The sequence below is a fragment of the Chelon labrosus genome, assembly GCF_963514085.1.
Source record: "Chelon labrosus genome assembly, chromosome: 2".
In the NCBI taxonomy this organism is placed as follows: Eukaryota; Metazoa; Chordata; class Actinopteri; order Mugiliformes; family Mugilidae; genus Chelon; species Chelon labrosus.
The window spans coordinates 8,107,934-8,123,399 of NC_140338.1; the positions used below are offsets into that span (position 1 = coordinate 8,107,934).

General features: G+C 42.4%; 1 protein-coding gene across 2 annotated transcripts in view; it reads right to left on the reverse strand.

Moving 5' to 3' along the window:
* Nucleotides 1-3,046: 3,046 nt before the first annotated feature.
* The window catches only part of ncf4 (neutrophil cytosolic factor 4), a 35,530-nt gene continuing 23,110 nt past the window's right edge, over nucleotides 3,047-15,466 (reverse strand). For both annotated transcript variants that reach the window (XM_084571367.1, XM_084571366.1), the window contains 4 exons: nucleotides 13,015-13,113; nucleotides 8,022-8,173; nucleotides 6,848-6,913; nucleotides 3,047-3,414 (listed from right to left, as the gene is read on the reverse strand). In XM_084571367.1, coding sequence (XP_084427493.1) covers nucleotides 3,207-3,414; nucleotides 6,848-6,913; nucleotides 8,022-8,173; nucleotides 13,015-13,113 — 525 coding nt within the window. In that variant the 3' untranslated portion in view covers nucleotides 3,047-3,206. The remainder of the gene's footprint in view (nucleotides 3,415-6,847; nucleotides 6,914-8,021; nucleotides 8,174-13,014; nucleotides 13,114-15,466) is intronic.

Consider the following 15,466-nt stretch of genomic DNA (forward strand, 5'->3'; position numbering starts at 1 on the left):
CTGAAAGCAGTCTCACAGCTCCGTGAGCTAAAAGCAATTAAAAATAAAAGGTGATTGTGTTCATGTGGCATGGATGTCTTGTGAGTGGCATCTCCGAGTACCACTTCTATTTCATCTGCCAAGGTCGAACCAATGGCGCCATCTCACCCACTCTGGAAAGAAAGAAGAAGCTCTCACTCACGCTGCAGAAAAGAAACAATAGATGTAACTGAAATAGAATCGTGTGTGTGTGTGTGTGTGTGTGTGTGTGTGTAGTTATCACACAGACAGATAAATCTAGGGCACGTCCTCTTTATCCATTTAATTGCCCCTGTACTTTTCATTTGCACTCTAATAAATCAGAAGAGAGATTGTGTCACTTTATTTGTCCGTCCCTGTGTATTTGAGTTGCTTACTCGTCCCAGAATCATCATCTTCATCTTCGATACAGAAACGCATCAGAGAGCGAATTACTCTGCCGTGCATCCGTGCCGGCGCCTCGCGGGGCCACGACCTGCGCCCCCACGGGAGCTGCTCATCACAAAAACAGCAATTAACACCTGAAAAACCACCATTTACACTTACATGTGTCCCAAGAACCACGCTGTATTTTGGTAGTAGAGACTTAACAGCATTTTAGTGGCTCCAAAATAACAGCTGATTTAGACACTCGTCTAAAAAAACATTCAGTTCCTGCCCTAATTATCAAAATACAAACCTAAAAATATGTGTAATTGCAGTCATTCACAGGATCGAGAAGCCCATTGTTCGCTTGAATTTGGCATTTTCTCATTAATGCTGGGTCCTGGCATTAAAACAAAAAACAAAAATACATATACACACCTGAATACTCAGTAGATTAAAGGTGCTTACAGTCAGGTGTGGGTATCAGTCGCCTCTGGTGCGATAAGCAACTTTTAAAGATGCATAACTTCCACAGAGCCTGGGAGAGGTTGTTAAAAAAGAATATGAGGAGAATAACTTTGCATTAAAGATGAGGGAAAAAAGTGTCACGCCAGCAGAGGCAATATCTGAATTTCCTTGAGGGCGAGTGTGTGTGAAAAGCAGACTAAATGTGAACGAGCACACTAAAGGGTCCGGTCGTACCTCCATAACGAGCCGCTAGTGCCATTACAAGCTAATGGTTTGCCTCTAAACCTTGTTTGGAGTTTTAAATTCGAGGGTTGATGGCACATTTTATCATAACTATCAAATATCTTGAACGGAAAAAAATTAGGTTTTGGTGGAAATTTCAGTTGGAAATTATGGAATCAGGACGCCCTGATGTTTCTGTGTCACGCTGTTCGCTGATTTCAGCCGTCTGTCAAGCTCCCAGGCCCTGAAGGAACATATGAATACTACAGAACAGATGACAAATACCTAAACAGACTTATAGTTTAAAGGACAATATGAATTATTAAAGAATAGAAAAGGTATCTCTCCATAGGAGCTTGTGTTTGAGTGTGATCTTCAGTTCTACAACTTTAAAGGGGGAAGTATATGCAGGTATATACAATGCATAAATAAAGGAGATGTATTTTGAGTCTGGACTTGAGGGTTGTCAGGCAGATGTGGGGAGATGAGTGACTGAATGCTCTGGAAACCCGAGGTAGATAGTCGGCAGGTGGTGTAATAAATCCATTGGCATAGGAGGATCAGAGAGTGCAGGAGGGTGAGTATAAATGAAGGCAGATATGATGGAGCTCGAATGAAAAGAGTTTTAAAGTTAAGTAGCAGGAACTGTAGGATGCTAGTGGATCCTCTGCATCAGTTTGACACTGTAGCTATGGCTACACAGAGCCTACACAGACCCCTAGCTGACGTGCACCTCCCCAGAAATGTAACTACGCACTGCGGCGACGTAGACCGCAAGAGCTGTGATCAGTCCGCTTGGTACTAGTGTGTTTCCGCTTTAGTATTTCCGGCCGCTTCTCCATCTCCGCAGTTTTCGAATAGATTGTTTTGGATCAATAAAGATGGAACACATCCAGGAAAGGTTAACTGAGGAGGTTCAACAAGGATGCAAACACGTGTACGACTCGTCTTCAGCGAAAGTTTCAGTCGCCGTTGTTGAAAGTGAAGCAGGAAGTAGAAACAAAACTTAACCTGACTGGCAAAAAAGACACAGCGCCGACTAGCGTTTGGGTGGTGTATTTACAGAGCGAGCCAGACTGACGAGGCACAAGTATAAATGGCTCGCACCGACGTAGGCTACGTACATACGTAGGTTACAGTGTCTATGTTCCGCAGTACTTTAAATGAGTCTTAAGCACCTGAGCACACATATCTGTGGTAAATATACAGTACAAGCAGTCGACTGGTCTGAGGACGGTCCTTTCACGAGCCCTGTACAGGTACAGAGCAGAAACTCACTCACTGCCACACATGATTTCAAACTCATCCCACAGCCCACCGCCCTATATGTGACAACCTGTTCAGGGAGCGCAAACGTTAGAGACACAGGCGAAAGCTCCAGGAATATCTAACTAAATCTCAGTAAATTTACAGTGTTTACTCCCAGTGAGCTGATTAATCTACAGTACCCGTGTAGAAAATCTTTTGAAAAATGTCCCAGAGCCTGTAAACACATCTCTGTGAAGATCAGAATTAACAACATAAAACAGAGAAAAGCAGCAAACCTTCATATCAGAGCCATTAACTTTAGTGAATTACTGGGTTATTATTGCAGCTAAATAATAAAACCAATATCGCGTGGAGAGTTGTGACACAGCGCAGGACAAGCGTAATCACGATTTAATTTATTAATGTGCACAACATTTGTTCACGCGTGTGCTCACAAAAATATCTGAAAGAGACTTTTATTGTGATTTGCTGATTTGCTTCACTGCCGCTCTGTCTGAGATTTACTGAAGAGGTTTTCTTTTCCCTCAGATAAGATCCCACTTAAACCTCCTCATACTAGTCTGCCTGGAAACTGCAACAGGCAGAACTTCCTGGTCCTCAACCTGCAAATACAAATAAATAAAATCTTATCTTATTCATAAATGTACAGCTACTGATTACTAAAGAAACAAAAGCACAGAAAATTGTTATTAAATAAGTTTATTTTTAAGTGAAATGTAGGGGGCATTTACTAAAACAGGCTTTAAATCGCTACACTAAGAGACACAGGTCACTTCTTGGTCGCTTGGTTCGCTTTCCTGACTTGAAAATATGGAATATCTTCGACCATCCCTCTCTCTCTCTCTCTCTCTTTCTCTTTTCTTTCACGGCTCGACGTTGTAAACAGAAAGGTCAGATGCCATGGTCACGTGCAGTTCCCACGGAAACTGATTGACGGGCCTCGTGACCTTGCCCTGCTGACGTCTGCTCTCCTTGATCATGAGCTGGATGTCCTCGTCGTCAAGGATGCGGATGAGGTCGCCCTCCGGGTCGCGGTAGTTGAGGGCGATGCCGTCCACCTGGAAGACGTTCCTGAGAGAGACGATTAAAAGGGAGAGAGAGAGAGAAAGTGTCTTAAGATAAATTTAAATTATCCGTTGAGCTGCAGTTTGATGTGATAAGAGTGAAAGTGGGATTAACCTAAAAAAATGTAAGCAAGGTTGATGATGGTACTACATGTCTAGTCAAAAAGAAGAATGAAAACTTTGTAATTTCATAATTCAGATGTTACAGCAGCAGCGAAAAATACAAGTTGCACCGATCAGGCATAACATTATGATCACCTTCCTAATATTGTGTAGGTCTCCCTTGTGCCTCCAAAACAGTTGTGACTCATCAGAGAATAGACATGGGCCTGCTGAGGGTGTCCTGTGGTGTCTGGCAACGGTCAACGTTATTCACTTCTCCTGTCAGTGGTCATATTGTTATGGCTGATTAGTAGCAACTAGCTAACTGCAGTGTGGTGAGAAGCCAACCAAAGTTAAATAAGTAGATAAGGTTTGGAGTGGTGGTGGTTGATTATACATTTTGTCATCACCGCTCTTAAAAATAAATATTACACAGAGATTTTCTGAGCTTTGTTCTACAGCGTAACGAAATCAGGGATAAAGCAGCAACACCTTTCTTTTTTTTTTTCTGTTTCAGTTCAAGGCTCCGAAACATTAGCGCTGCAAATCGAGCTCGACTGAGATGAAGGTTTTGCAAATTTGTCGCTAGCAAATTTCATTCTTTTCAGGCAACCGCACCAAATCATTACAAATAAAAAAGTATTTTGTTGGTATATTACACTTTTATTAAACGCTGCTCTGCAAATTATCACCAGGACAACAAATAAAGGCCCAAAGGTAATAAGGAGTAATAAGTTGAGAACCCCCTCATGACCAACTTCTCTATACTTAAAATGTTTTAGCATGAAACATCAGTTTATATCCTTTAATTCAATGGTTGGGCTTACTGTTAAATTGTACAGGTAGTTTAGCAACATTCACAGTTGCTCTGTTTCTCACCAATTCTTTGCTTCTTCCTCTTTTTTTTTTTTACAGCGCAATCATCTCTTCTCTTTTCGTGCTAACTGTCTCCTCATACCTCCACCACCACCGCCTCCCCTCGACTGTTTGCCTTACCCTCCCTTTAGCAGTGCTAAGCCATATTAAAACTTAAGACCAGGGTCTCATCCATCCTACTCCAGGGCACAATAGGCCTGAACACAGAAAAACAATAATGAGCAGATAAGCGGCGGAAACTGATTATGAATGGGGAGGGCTAATCATCATAGCGTTCACCAATCTAAATTAGCAGATAATGAGAGATAGAGGGAGAGGCAGAATGAAAGAGAACAAGACAGAGGAGAACAGATATGATGGTGTAATGAGCGTACGCATCCGGTGATGGTGGCGCTGTGGGAGACAGAATGGGGGAGGGAGAGGGGAGTCGGAGGTCCCACAGGAACTAATCCGACGAGCGGTGATGATTGGCAACTGGTAATTTGCAGTTTGCAGTGACAGACGGAATATGCTGCCCCTTTGGGTGAATTAATGGACTTTTAACCATCCTTGTTTGTTGAGAAATTTTATTGCAACCTCAACAACACAATACTGAGGAAGTGAAACGCTGAGAATGTGCTCTCAAAGGTTAGCGATCGGCTTCAGAGTACACCTCTGGAAACAAACAAAGCATTAGAAATGGAAATCTGTTCCACAGTGCACGGACTGCACAAAAAAAGCTGAGACTTGTTATTCAAATCAATTTATTTCAAGTTGATACCCAGTGAACAATTTTCCCCAATCTTCAAAATATGCTATAAGAAGCATGATGTCAGCATGCTGCATAAATGTGAAGGTTTACATGAAGAAACTATCAAAAGTTCCAAAACTCCCAGCGAGGATTAAAGAAAATCAACTGATTCACAATCAACTAATTTGTCTCAAGGTGCATTGTAATCCTTAAAGGATATTGTAAAACCTTCTCTGCCTGGATTCAGAAAGAAAATTAAATCGGGGATAAAGTGGAGGAAACAATGTGTAGAGCAGCTGAGGAACAATCCCTCTCCTGTGAAGGATGGATATGCAATAGTGTGTGTCACCAAACAGACTAGTCTTTGTTGATAAGGTCATTATTGCTCAGTGGGTCGGTGACATTATCCACTCACATGCTTCGGTTTTGCTTTCAAAAATGTTGGAAATGTAAATAAAGAATGAGGAAAAACAAGATGCATCCAGCTGCTATTGTTTGTTTTCTTAATCTCTGGGATCAAATGAGCTTCTGGAAGTGGGCCAATCAGAAGAGGGTGGGCTCATCGAGAGGGGAATGATTAAAAGACAAGACATTAGAGAAGTGTCGGCAACGAAGGCTGAACGTGACTGTATCTGTCATCTGTATCTGGATCTGAATAAAAATAAAAGTGAAGCCAAATTGAGTAGAGCTCCCCCTGGTGGCTGGCTGCAGTATAGGTCATAAACTCCACCCCCTCCATGTTAGTGGATGGGACAAACTAAAACACTAAGGACACAAAAAATATATTTTTTTTCTGGGATTGTTTCAGTTTTAGATTTAGTGAATATAATACTAAACTCGGAGGATGGTGCCGCCCATATCCCCGGGAAAATAGAGTCAGTCTGACCAATGCAAGGAAGTGGGGACGCATTGTCCATATTTATATACAGTCTATGGTTCATACCAGCAGGTGGCAGTAGTCTATTCTTCATTTAAAAGAGGAAATCAAAGAGCTGCTATTAGCTGGGAGGCGAGGGAGCTTCACAAACCATTACAAAACTGTCTTTTTAATGAATCCTGCAGCTCAAATGAACATGAAATTGTTTGTGTAATTGAATATTCAGATGAGATAAAGATAAAAAATAAAACGGGACGGTGCACCGAGCCACAGATTGAAGATGCAGATCAGGTTGAAAAGCTGCCGTCAGGATGCAACTAATGCTAATGGTGAGGGACTTCAGAAGTTCACAGGTAAACGGCCGACTGACGGCTCGGTGAGAGAAAAGAAAACTTATTCAAGGAATCCTACCTACTGACCAAAGGAAAAATAGTTTCAGAGAGAGGTTGAATAATCCAGAGGCTGGGTAAATGACCAGTACAAGATAAACAGGAAGTATTATGACCTGTATATCCTACAAATACACACCAGCATAGCTCCAAACACGAACCTGTAAATACGCCTAATGGTCATCACGCTGAGCTTCCATCAAATATATCATTATCACATTTTTCTAAAGGTGCGGTAATTTGCTCATAGGTGTGATGTTGGACACAGTTATTACCTCTTCCACAGCTCAGGAAAGCTCGGCTCTTAACACCTTTTGCTAATGTCTCCCATATGGGTGTAAATGCAATGATAACATGACACCAAAAAACACACTTTAAAAGACACCTTTGTTTCTGCCGAATAAATGGCTCCTGCATTGTTAAAGCAATGACAGAAGAGGAGAAAGAATAGTTTTTATTTTTTTACCTCATGCGAGACAGAAGGTCCTTGTACGTTGGCTGGATGGTGATTTCCTCTTGTACACACACATCTCTGTGTAAGAATAAACACAACCTTCAGACTGAAGCATAAAAATTCAGACCACGTTCCTTAGGGTAACTTAATATAGTATGATTTAGTTTACTTCACATATTTATAATATGGGTGGTGCAAATCTTCATATTTTTTTATGATTTCATTACGTCTTTGCATTTTCTAGATTACGTCATGCGGTTGTTAGCATGCTGAACGCCAGCCTAGACAAGCATTTTGTGTAAACGACTTCCCATGTTAGCTTAGTTTTTTTCTGAAGGCAGCATGAAAATCCCTCTACAAAGAAAAATCGTTGTGTTCACAGTAGAACGGTTGTACGGACTAGTCGACTTGTCAGTTTGTCGATATCATGATGCTTTAAGCTTCATGTCGACTAGTCACTGATCACGTGACAATAACAACATGGACGCCTCCAAGAAGACAGGTGAGGAGCCCAGTGGGTCGCTGCAGCAAACTAGCAGCGGTTCATCAAGAGTCTGGAAATACTTGACTAAAGATGAAGCCCATACTACCGTGACATGCTAAATATGTGAGTCCTGATATACTACATAGGTACTACTGCAATGCACACTCATACGCTAACGCTAGCAGAGGTGCAGTCCAAATCCTCCCATCTAGAGTCTAGACAGAAGCCAGTTAACAACTTCACCAAATCTCCTGCGGCAAATCAAGTTACACTATCCCATCTTACAACACACTGTGGAGTACTATTAAATGCTACTGATGGTGCTGAGTTGCTGCCTGTTTTATACAGGCTATACATATCTGCAGCATAAAGTATGTAGCACATGAGCTGTCTGTTCTCTACGTATGTATTCAGGTCAAGAATCTAGATTTCATTGCTGCAAAGCATTACTTTCTACTGTGTTTTTATTAGTGGTGTCATCAGCGACTAGTCTGTGTTGAACTGACTTTCACCGCCTAACCGTCATCCAACCCCTAATTCACAGTCTTCACAAGACCTTCTTTTAATAGACTTCTGAAACCTACGCTGCAAACTTTAACCTACAGCATCAACGCAGTGTTAAGTTCAAGTGAGGAAGTACGCTGACCCCATCATAAAAAATAGATAGGAGGCACCTAAAAACAGAATATATGTCACACAGACCTGGTGTCGACTCCAGAGGGGGTGAGCATGAAGCAGCGGAGGCAGCTGTACGTGTGGACTCCGCCTTCACCTTCTGAGTCACTGTCTGGGAGGGGCTTAATAATCTTCACAAAGGATTCTGGGAAAATACCTGTCTGATTGTTCACCGTCCCCTGAAGAAGAAGAAAAAGTATTAAGATTTGATTAGAAAACAAATGAATAAAGTCTCAGATGACGTGGCGATGAGGGAATGATGATGAGATGTGTGTACGATTTGGAACGGAGAAAGGCAAGGAAGCAGCACGGAGGTGCATCCAGAGACAAGTTTTTCCGACTAATTAGCCTCCTCATAATATGCTGCTGGTGTTGGAAGCACTCAACGCAACCATCCAGCCGTTGTTACTACACCCCTGGTGTCTCTGAGTGTGTTAGCCTGCAGAAACACATGCAGAGGCTCTTTCATGAAGCATCCGGCACTTTCGCACATTAACCTCAGAACAAGGCGGCAGTTTTGTGCAAAAAGCCTTTTTATTTTGTCAAGTTGAAGTTTAAATCGTGGGTACAAGAGTAAAATGATGATAGCATCCAGTCTGCTCTCAGAAGTTCAGTACATTCAGCCTCTTTAATCCGAGTGAATTGTGTGTTATATAATAGGTGTGATGGAGTCGACTGAAGAGAAACAATGAAAGGAAAGAGATTTTTCTTGCAAAAAAACACAAATCTGTTAAGAAATCATAGTTTTCCTTTACACCAGTTGAATGCTTCAAGGCATGTTTCAACAAAATTGTATTTATTCATTTATTTATTTGATAGGGACAGTGCACATTAATGAACATCTATAGATGTTCATTAATGTTAGATTAGACAGCAATAGACATAAATATTAGAGATGCACCGAAAATTTTCGGCCGAAAATTGCTGTTGTTGTTGCTTGCATCATCACAACATCCTGTTTCGAATGTGTTGTTTCGACGATAAATTTTCGTCCGGAAATGGCCCAAAAGTGCATTTTCGGTTTTCGGCCCAAAAATTTCGGACTTTTATTGCCGAAACAACACGTGCAAGACACAACCGCAGCAATCTTTGGCCGAAAATGGCCCAAAAGTGCATTTTCGGTTTTCGGCCGAAATTTTTCGGTGCATCCCTAGTAAATATGCCGGATTATAGCAACAATGCTAATTTGCATCCGCAGTCCCTCGGCAGGTAACATGATAAGACATAGGACAGGACAATAGATCACAATAAGAACACATCACAAGACAGTACGTTACCAAGAAGATAAAAGTCAATGGTTACAAGACTGGTTTGCTTTCAACTACGGCTTGAGGTGAGTTTTGAAGTTTTATAATGTGGGACACTCCCTTATGGAGAGTGGAAGACTGTTCCAGATCTTACTGGCCTTCACAGAAAGAGCATTTTGTCCAAAGGCTGTTTTTCTGTTTCAACAGTCCCCTCTAGAGGAGGCCCTGGTCCTGAGACCGCCGTGAGCCCTTTTTTTAAGAAAGTCAGACATGGGAGTTCAGAAAATGTTAAGTTTACAAATGAAAAATATGATTCCTTGTCTCCTGCACTTCATTTAATCAAGCAGACTTACACAACTATTTCTGCTTTTACGTAGATTTGTAAAATTGCGCGTTGAAGTACTCGAATAAGCAAAGTAATGCAACCAATTTTGTATAAGCTAACATTTAGTATGGATTGGATCATGTGAGAGTCTTGCATCCTACTTTCTTTACACCCTCTATGTGTTGAAAATGTCCACACCTTGTATCCGACAGCATACCCCTTGTCTTTCAGACATGTTCTCAGTTAATATCATTTTAAACGTATTAAGAGTAAAATTCTCAGACCTGAACGCGCTCCTCCCGACCCCCAGACGACATTATTTGCTGCTTTTTAAAGGCTGAGCAGTTCTGACTTTGAGTTCCCCTTTAAGCCACGGTACACACTAATTTCCCTGCATCGACACTTCACAACCGGTGCCCACTGAGCAACATCACTGCAGCAACTGATGCTGTTTCTTATTGGCAGATTTTTGGCCGCTGTGTTTCTCAATTTCTCTTTTTGGGACTGAAACTGTCGCTCGTCTTTTGTGCGTTTGAGAGATTTACCTTGATGCACCAGCGCGCCAGCTGGATTCGCCACGTTTCCCACCCACGGCCGCCCTGTCCGCTGACTAAATCTAAGGCACTCTGTCAACTTTTCACAACTTTTCCAAACTGCTGGCACGGATGCCAAAAGAACAACAACAACATTGTATCATTGTGCTTTTGTTGCATAAGGATTAACAGCTTATGTTTTTTTATTTCGTCACAACTTTTGGATCTCTCTCTAGAACGCCGGGGGCCAGTTAAGTGCATCCTCCTCCTCCTCCATGTTGATTCTCACTCTCTCCCTCTCCCAGCACATCAGCCTCCACCTCCTTTCTCTCTCTCTCCCACTCACTCACTCCCAGCTTCTCTCTCTCTCTCGCACTCCATCTCAACACCTCTTGCGTTTTCATTAAACACATTTCCTGACCTTTCTTTAAGGACGTTTGTGACAAAGCAGAATTTCTATGACAACTATTTGCCCGCGCCGAAATTCTAAGTGTTGCGCTTTCGTGTTGAGCAGCTAATTAAAATGTCCATGTGCACGGTGTGTAATCAGGACACTGCGTTCATTGAGTAATTGTTCCTGTAAAGGAAACTGGAGCAGGGCACTTTCAATCGCACCAGTGAAGGTACGCCCTGGTCACTGAAGTCGGCTTCTGCCATGAGGGGATGGCACTATTTTTAATCTTGTATTTTAGTTTTTATCGTATTCTATAATTAACTTTACTGCACTAATATGCGAAGGGACTATTTATGTACCTCTGTTGCCACGTTTAAAGATTTGACCAGGATGATGAAGATAATCAGTACAAAACCATATTCTATGACAAGCAATGGATATACAGTGCCACTTTTTATATTTCTGCATAAAAATGACTCTAAACATCAACGGATGAGCTGAAATTTAAATGAAACCAAAGATTTATGCTTTTGTATTCGTTTATTCAGGAAAATTAGCCAATATTACATAGCTGTGAAGTGCAAAAGATTACAAGTAAGTAAATTTCAAGGACAAATAAAAGTCCATCTGTTCAGAAGAGTTTCCAATCATTTTTATGAGACTCGGGTGTCGTTGAGGCTTTGTCACATTCTGATCTTAATAACACATGTTTGTAGAGGTGCATGATGGTAAAGGAGCTCGCTAAGGACCTCCGAGAATTAGCTTTTGTTGATAATCAGGCCAGAATAAGGTCATAAAACAATCTTAAAAGACAGAAATCCAATGTCAGAGTGGTCGACCAATAAAAAGCAAGCCGCGTAACAGTCTGAGAGGTCTCAGAGCAACCCGGAGTAACTTCAAATCAACAAAAGGCCTCTCTCACATTGGCTAATGTTAATCTTCATGAATCCACCATCAGCAGAACACTGAGCAACCATGGCGTGCATGGCGGAATAGCAACGACAAAGCTCTCCAAAGAGAACATTTCTGCCCATCTGCAGTTTTCTGAACATCATTCATTAGTTTGAAATTTGTACATCTCTGCAAAAAGATGACAAAAAAGTCCTGACAGTAGACAAAGAGAACCCAGTCAGAGACGTGCAAATACTTCTAATCGGCACAGTGCGTGGTAATATGGAAATACTGTATATTTTTGAATCATCCCCAAACCATAACCATTCATCTGCGACTATGGGGCTGCAGAGAGCTAGTCCCTATGTGGGAACAGTTGCTGTTCTCGATCATCCGGGTCGGGTTCTCTCACACTAAACCAGAAAACTATTTTCCTTGCTGTCTAACATTTAATACAACCATCCATAACCCCAGCCCACAAAGTGGTGGTGCACGCAAAGACACAAGTACAGAATGCAGACGTTATCCCAATTTGCCGTGGTCCAAAGTTTTTCACTGGAAGTCGTAGCTCGATTTCAGTGGCGACACCTTAGGGTTTGACTAAGCTATTATTAGGATCCAATAGGCCTCTAAGAAGAAGATAAGACTTGGCAACGGTAGACTTTGAGTTGGCTCAGATATGACCCACAAAAATAGCATTATGTTAGCAAGATTCAAAGCCAGTAACACCACGTATAGTTAACGAATGTGTAAGAGGCAACACGAAAAGTGCATGTTCAGAAGAGTGTTATCCCTCTTATGTGTTACAGTCGCCGTCCTGCGGTGTCCAGAGTGCGAGGACTACACCCACTGTTATAAATAAGATGTTCACATTCTTTTTTTATTATTTATTTCTATTCATTTCATTTTCATTTCTAATGCTTGAACTGTCCAAGGCCAGCTGATGCCGCCCGTCGCCCACAGCGCAGCAGAGGTTTGTAGGCCAGACTGGATGTATTGCAACAGATGCTTTAGCTAGTTAACTCGCTGCAATAAATTACAAGCGGAGTCTGCGGCCGCGTCCCTGTTGCCGCGGCAACCTGCTTTGGATACAGACGGGCACATATGCTCCGTGCACAATATCCCGAGGTCCTACAATTTGGGTTGTACGAGGACAGCACAGACGGAAACTATGCGCTGGAAATCAGATATAGTTTAATGATTGTCTTTTTGTGCCCTCACTTTTTCCTTTTATTTCTTCCTCTTTCTCTCTCTTCTCCTCTCCTGTCATAGGATATTTCCATAACTCCCCCTTTCTATCTATCTGACTGTTTCTCTTCCTCTCTCCTGCCCTCTCTTGTTTCCCTCTCTCCCCACCATTTACCCCATCTCCTCCACCACCATCCCGACCAAGATGCCCACGTCCTTCTTTTTCATCTCCTCTCCACTCCACCTCTTCTCTATTTTTTTCTCCCATCCCTCTCACTCTCCAACCATCTCCCTCAGCCTTCCACTCTCTCACTTTTTCACTGCCTCTCCCTTTCTCTACCTTCCTCTCTCTCTCTCTCTCTCTCTCTCTCTCTCTCTCTCTCTCTCTCTCTCTCCCCACCTCCCTCTCCCGCTCTCCTTCTCCCTCTCCCTCCGTTCTCACCTCCAGCCAGTCGGTGTTGACTCGTCGCAGCAGGAAGATCACCTCTCCCCTCTTCAGTTTCAGCTCCGCCTTGCCGTTGCCGCGAAAGTCAAACATCGCCTGAGACACAGAAGAAAGAGCACACGCACACAGAGAGACAAGTCAGTCAAAGAAGAGAGGAACGAAAGACGAGAAAGAGAGAGAGAGAGAAAGAAAGAGAGAGAGAGACGGACGGACTCAACAAAAAAGAGTGAGCGATGACAGGTAAGACTTCACACACTTTTTCGGTGATGGAGAATAATCTGTGAGAATGTGTGTTTAAGAGAGAAGAGGGAAAAATGGGATGCGAGAAAAGATATTTTCTCAGCTTGATAAAGCCAATGTGTTTGTGTAAAAAGAGATAACTGATGCAAAAGGGATTTTAGAGCGTCCGAGCTTTGTGTGTGTGAAAGAAAGAGTGAGCGAGAGAGAGAGAAATAAAGCAAGGGAATGAGGAAAAAAGGATTATTTCATGCGTCCAGTTCTGAATCTGCAGACAACTCTATGTAGGTGCGTGTTTGAATCTGTTTTAGTGCAGGTTAACGGCACAACCAAGGAGTGTTTGTGTTATATTTATACATCCAAAGTGATATGCATTGATGAAATCCCTATATATGTTAGAAGTTGCAAGAAAATATTCAGTAATGACAGTTTCTGCTGATTAACTCTGCAAAACATTTATGCATTTTGACACCACTATGTGAGAAGACGACGCACCACGTGCTGCGAGTGCTAGTCCTATAGTAGTGGTGCATCAGCGCGTGCTGGGTGAAGTACAAAGAGGGCGTAAGGACGTCGGAAAAGTCAAAAGCCCGAGGAGGCGCTGCACTGCGATGTAAAGAAGTATGTGTGTGTGTGTTTGGAGGAGTCACTGGGTACTCGACGCGGCCTTGAAGTCATAAGTGAGTCTGAAATGCAAGCCTGCCGCAGATCAATTTGCATTTAAACTGTCAGTTCGGTAGAGTCATCAGCGATGCTTTAAACATATTCCTACCCTTTTACTAAAAGAGGCAGATGATGAAAGTCCTACTGCACACACACACACACACACAAGGAAAGAAAGACAGAAAGAAAGACGCAGTGAAACTAAAGCCAGTTGGAGAATCAGAGAGAGGAACAGTAAGACCAAAAAAGAAAGAAAAAAAAGGTTAAAAGAGTGGGAGAGAGGTGAAGAAGAAGAGGAGGAGGAGGAGGAGGAGGAGATAAGAAAAGTTAACCAGAGGTACAGAGCTGCAGAAAGCTTATCACTGTTGTCTTTCACGGTGCGTAGCGGTGTGCAATAGCCCTTACCGAATCACAAGCGAGTATAAATGAGCTTCTTACGCCATGACTGCCCCAAGTCTTGCTAATCAGCGTTTTTTTAGCTATGCCAGTAGCACAGATGGTCAGCTGGTCCACCGCTACTGACCACCATCAGCAGTAACTGGATGTAAACTAGTGCCATGAAAGCTGGTAGACACAACAATGTCCTTCTCTGCGTGAACTATGATGATCTGAACTCTAGCACAGTCGTCATTTCAACATTCAAAAGTGAACATAGATTTGGTTCCTGACAGAATATCTTCAGCATATCTGCAGCAGTTTGCATTTAGTGCTAATTAGCAAAAGCTAGCATCTCAACATGCTAACCTAGCAGCGTGAACGCAAGGAAAAATACACTTCCTTTGTATCAGCACCTGAGTACAACCTCACAGTGGCATGGCACACATGACTGTAGATGAAGATTTAGTCCTACAGCAGTTAACGATGAAAAAAATATGACACAGGGCAGAGGCCTTCAACAGTTGGTCCGTGACCCCTAGGGGGTCCACGAAGGTACTGCAGGGAGGTTGCAATGTTTTTCTTCCATAAATTTAAATGTCTTTAAATACACATATACATAAGAAGCTGGTCCCTGCTCCATCTCTCCATCAGTTTGGGGGTCCTTGGTCTGGAAAACGTTGAAGACCCCAGACATAGGGCATTTATCTAGATATTTCACTCAACAGATGTGGAGACCAAAACTAAAGGGCTAAAACAGGGGTGGCCAACCAGTCAGAGGCTAAGAGCCACAATTTCTACTGTGTTACTGCAAAGAGCCAGATTTACTGTAAATGTCACACATCAACGATAATGACAAAAATTGACTCCCACAGAAGTAAGACCACTGTGTTCATCTTCATATTTTCATTTTGCTGTGCATTTTTTCCCTGCCATTTTGAGAGCGAACTTGGTAGGCCTACACTAATCAACAGTTCTTCCCGCCAAGTCATTTGCGTCAGATGCACGTACCGTAAAAAACACAAAATTCGACATGAACGTAAGAGCCGCATGAAACCGGGCAAAGAGCCGCATGCGTCTCAAGAGCCGAGGGTTGGCCAGGCCTGGGCTAAAAGGATATGTAATATATTTACAAGAATACGCCAAATAAAAAATTCTGTCCTGGTTGATGCAC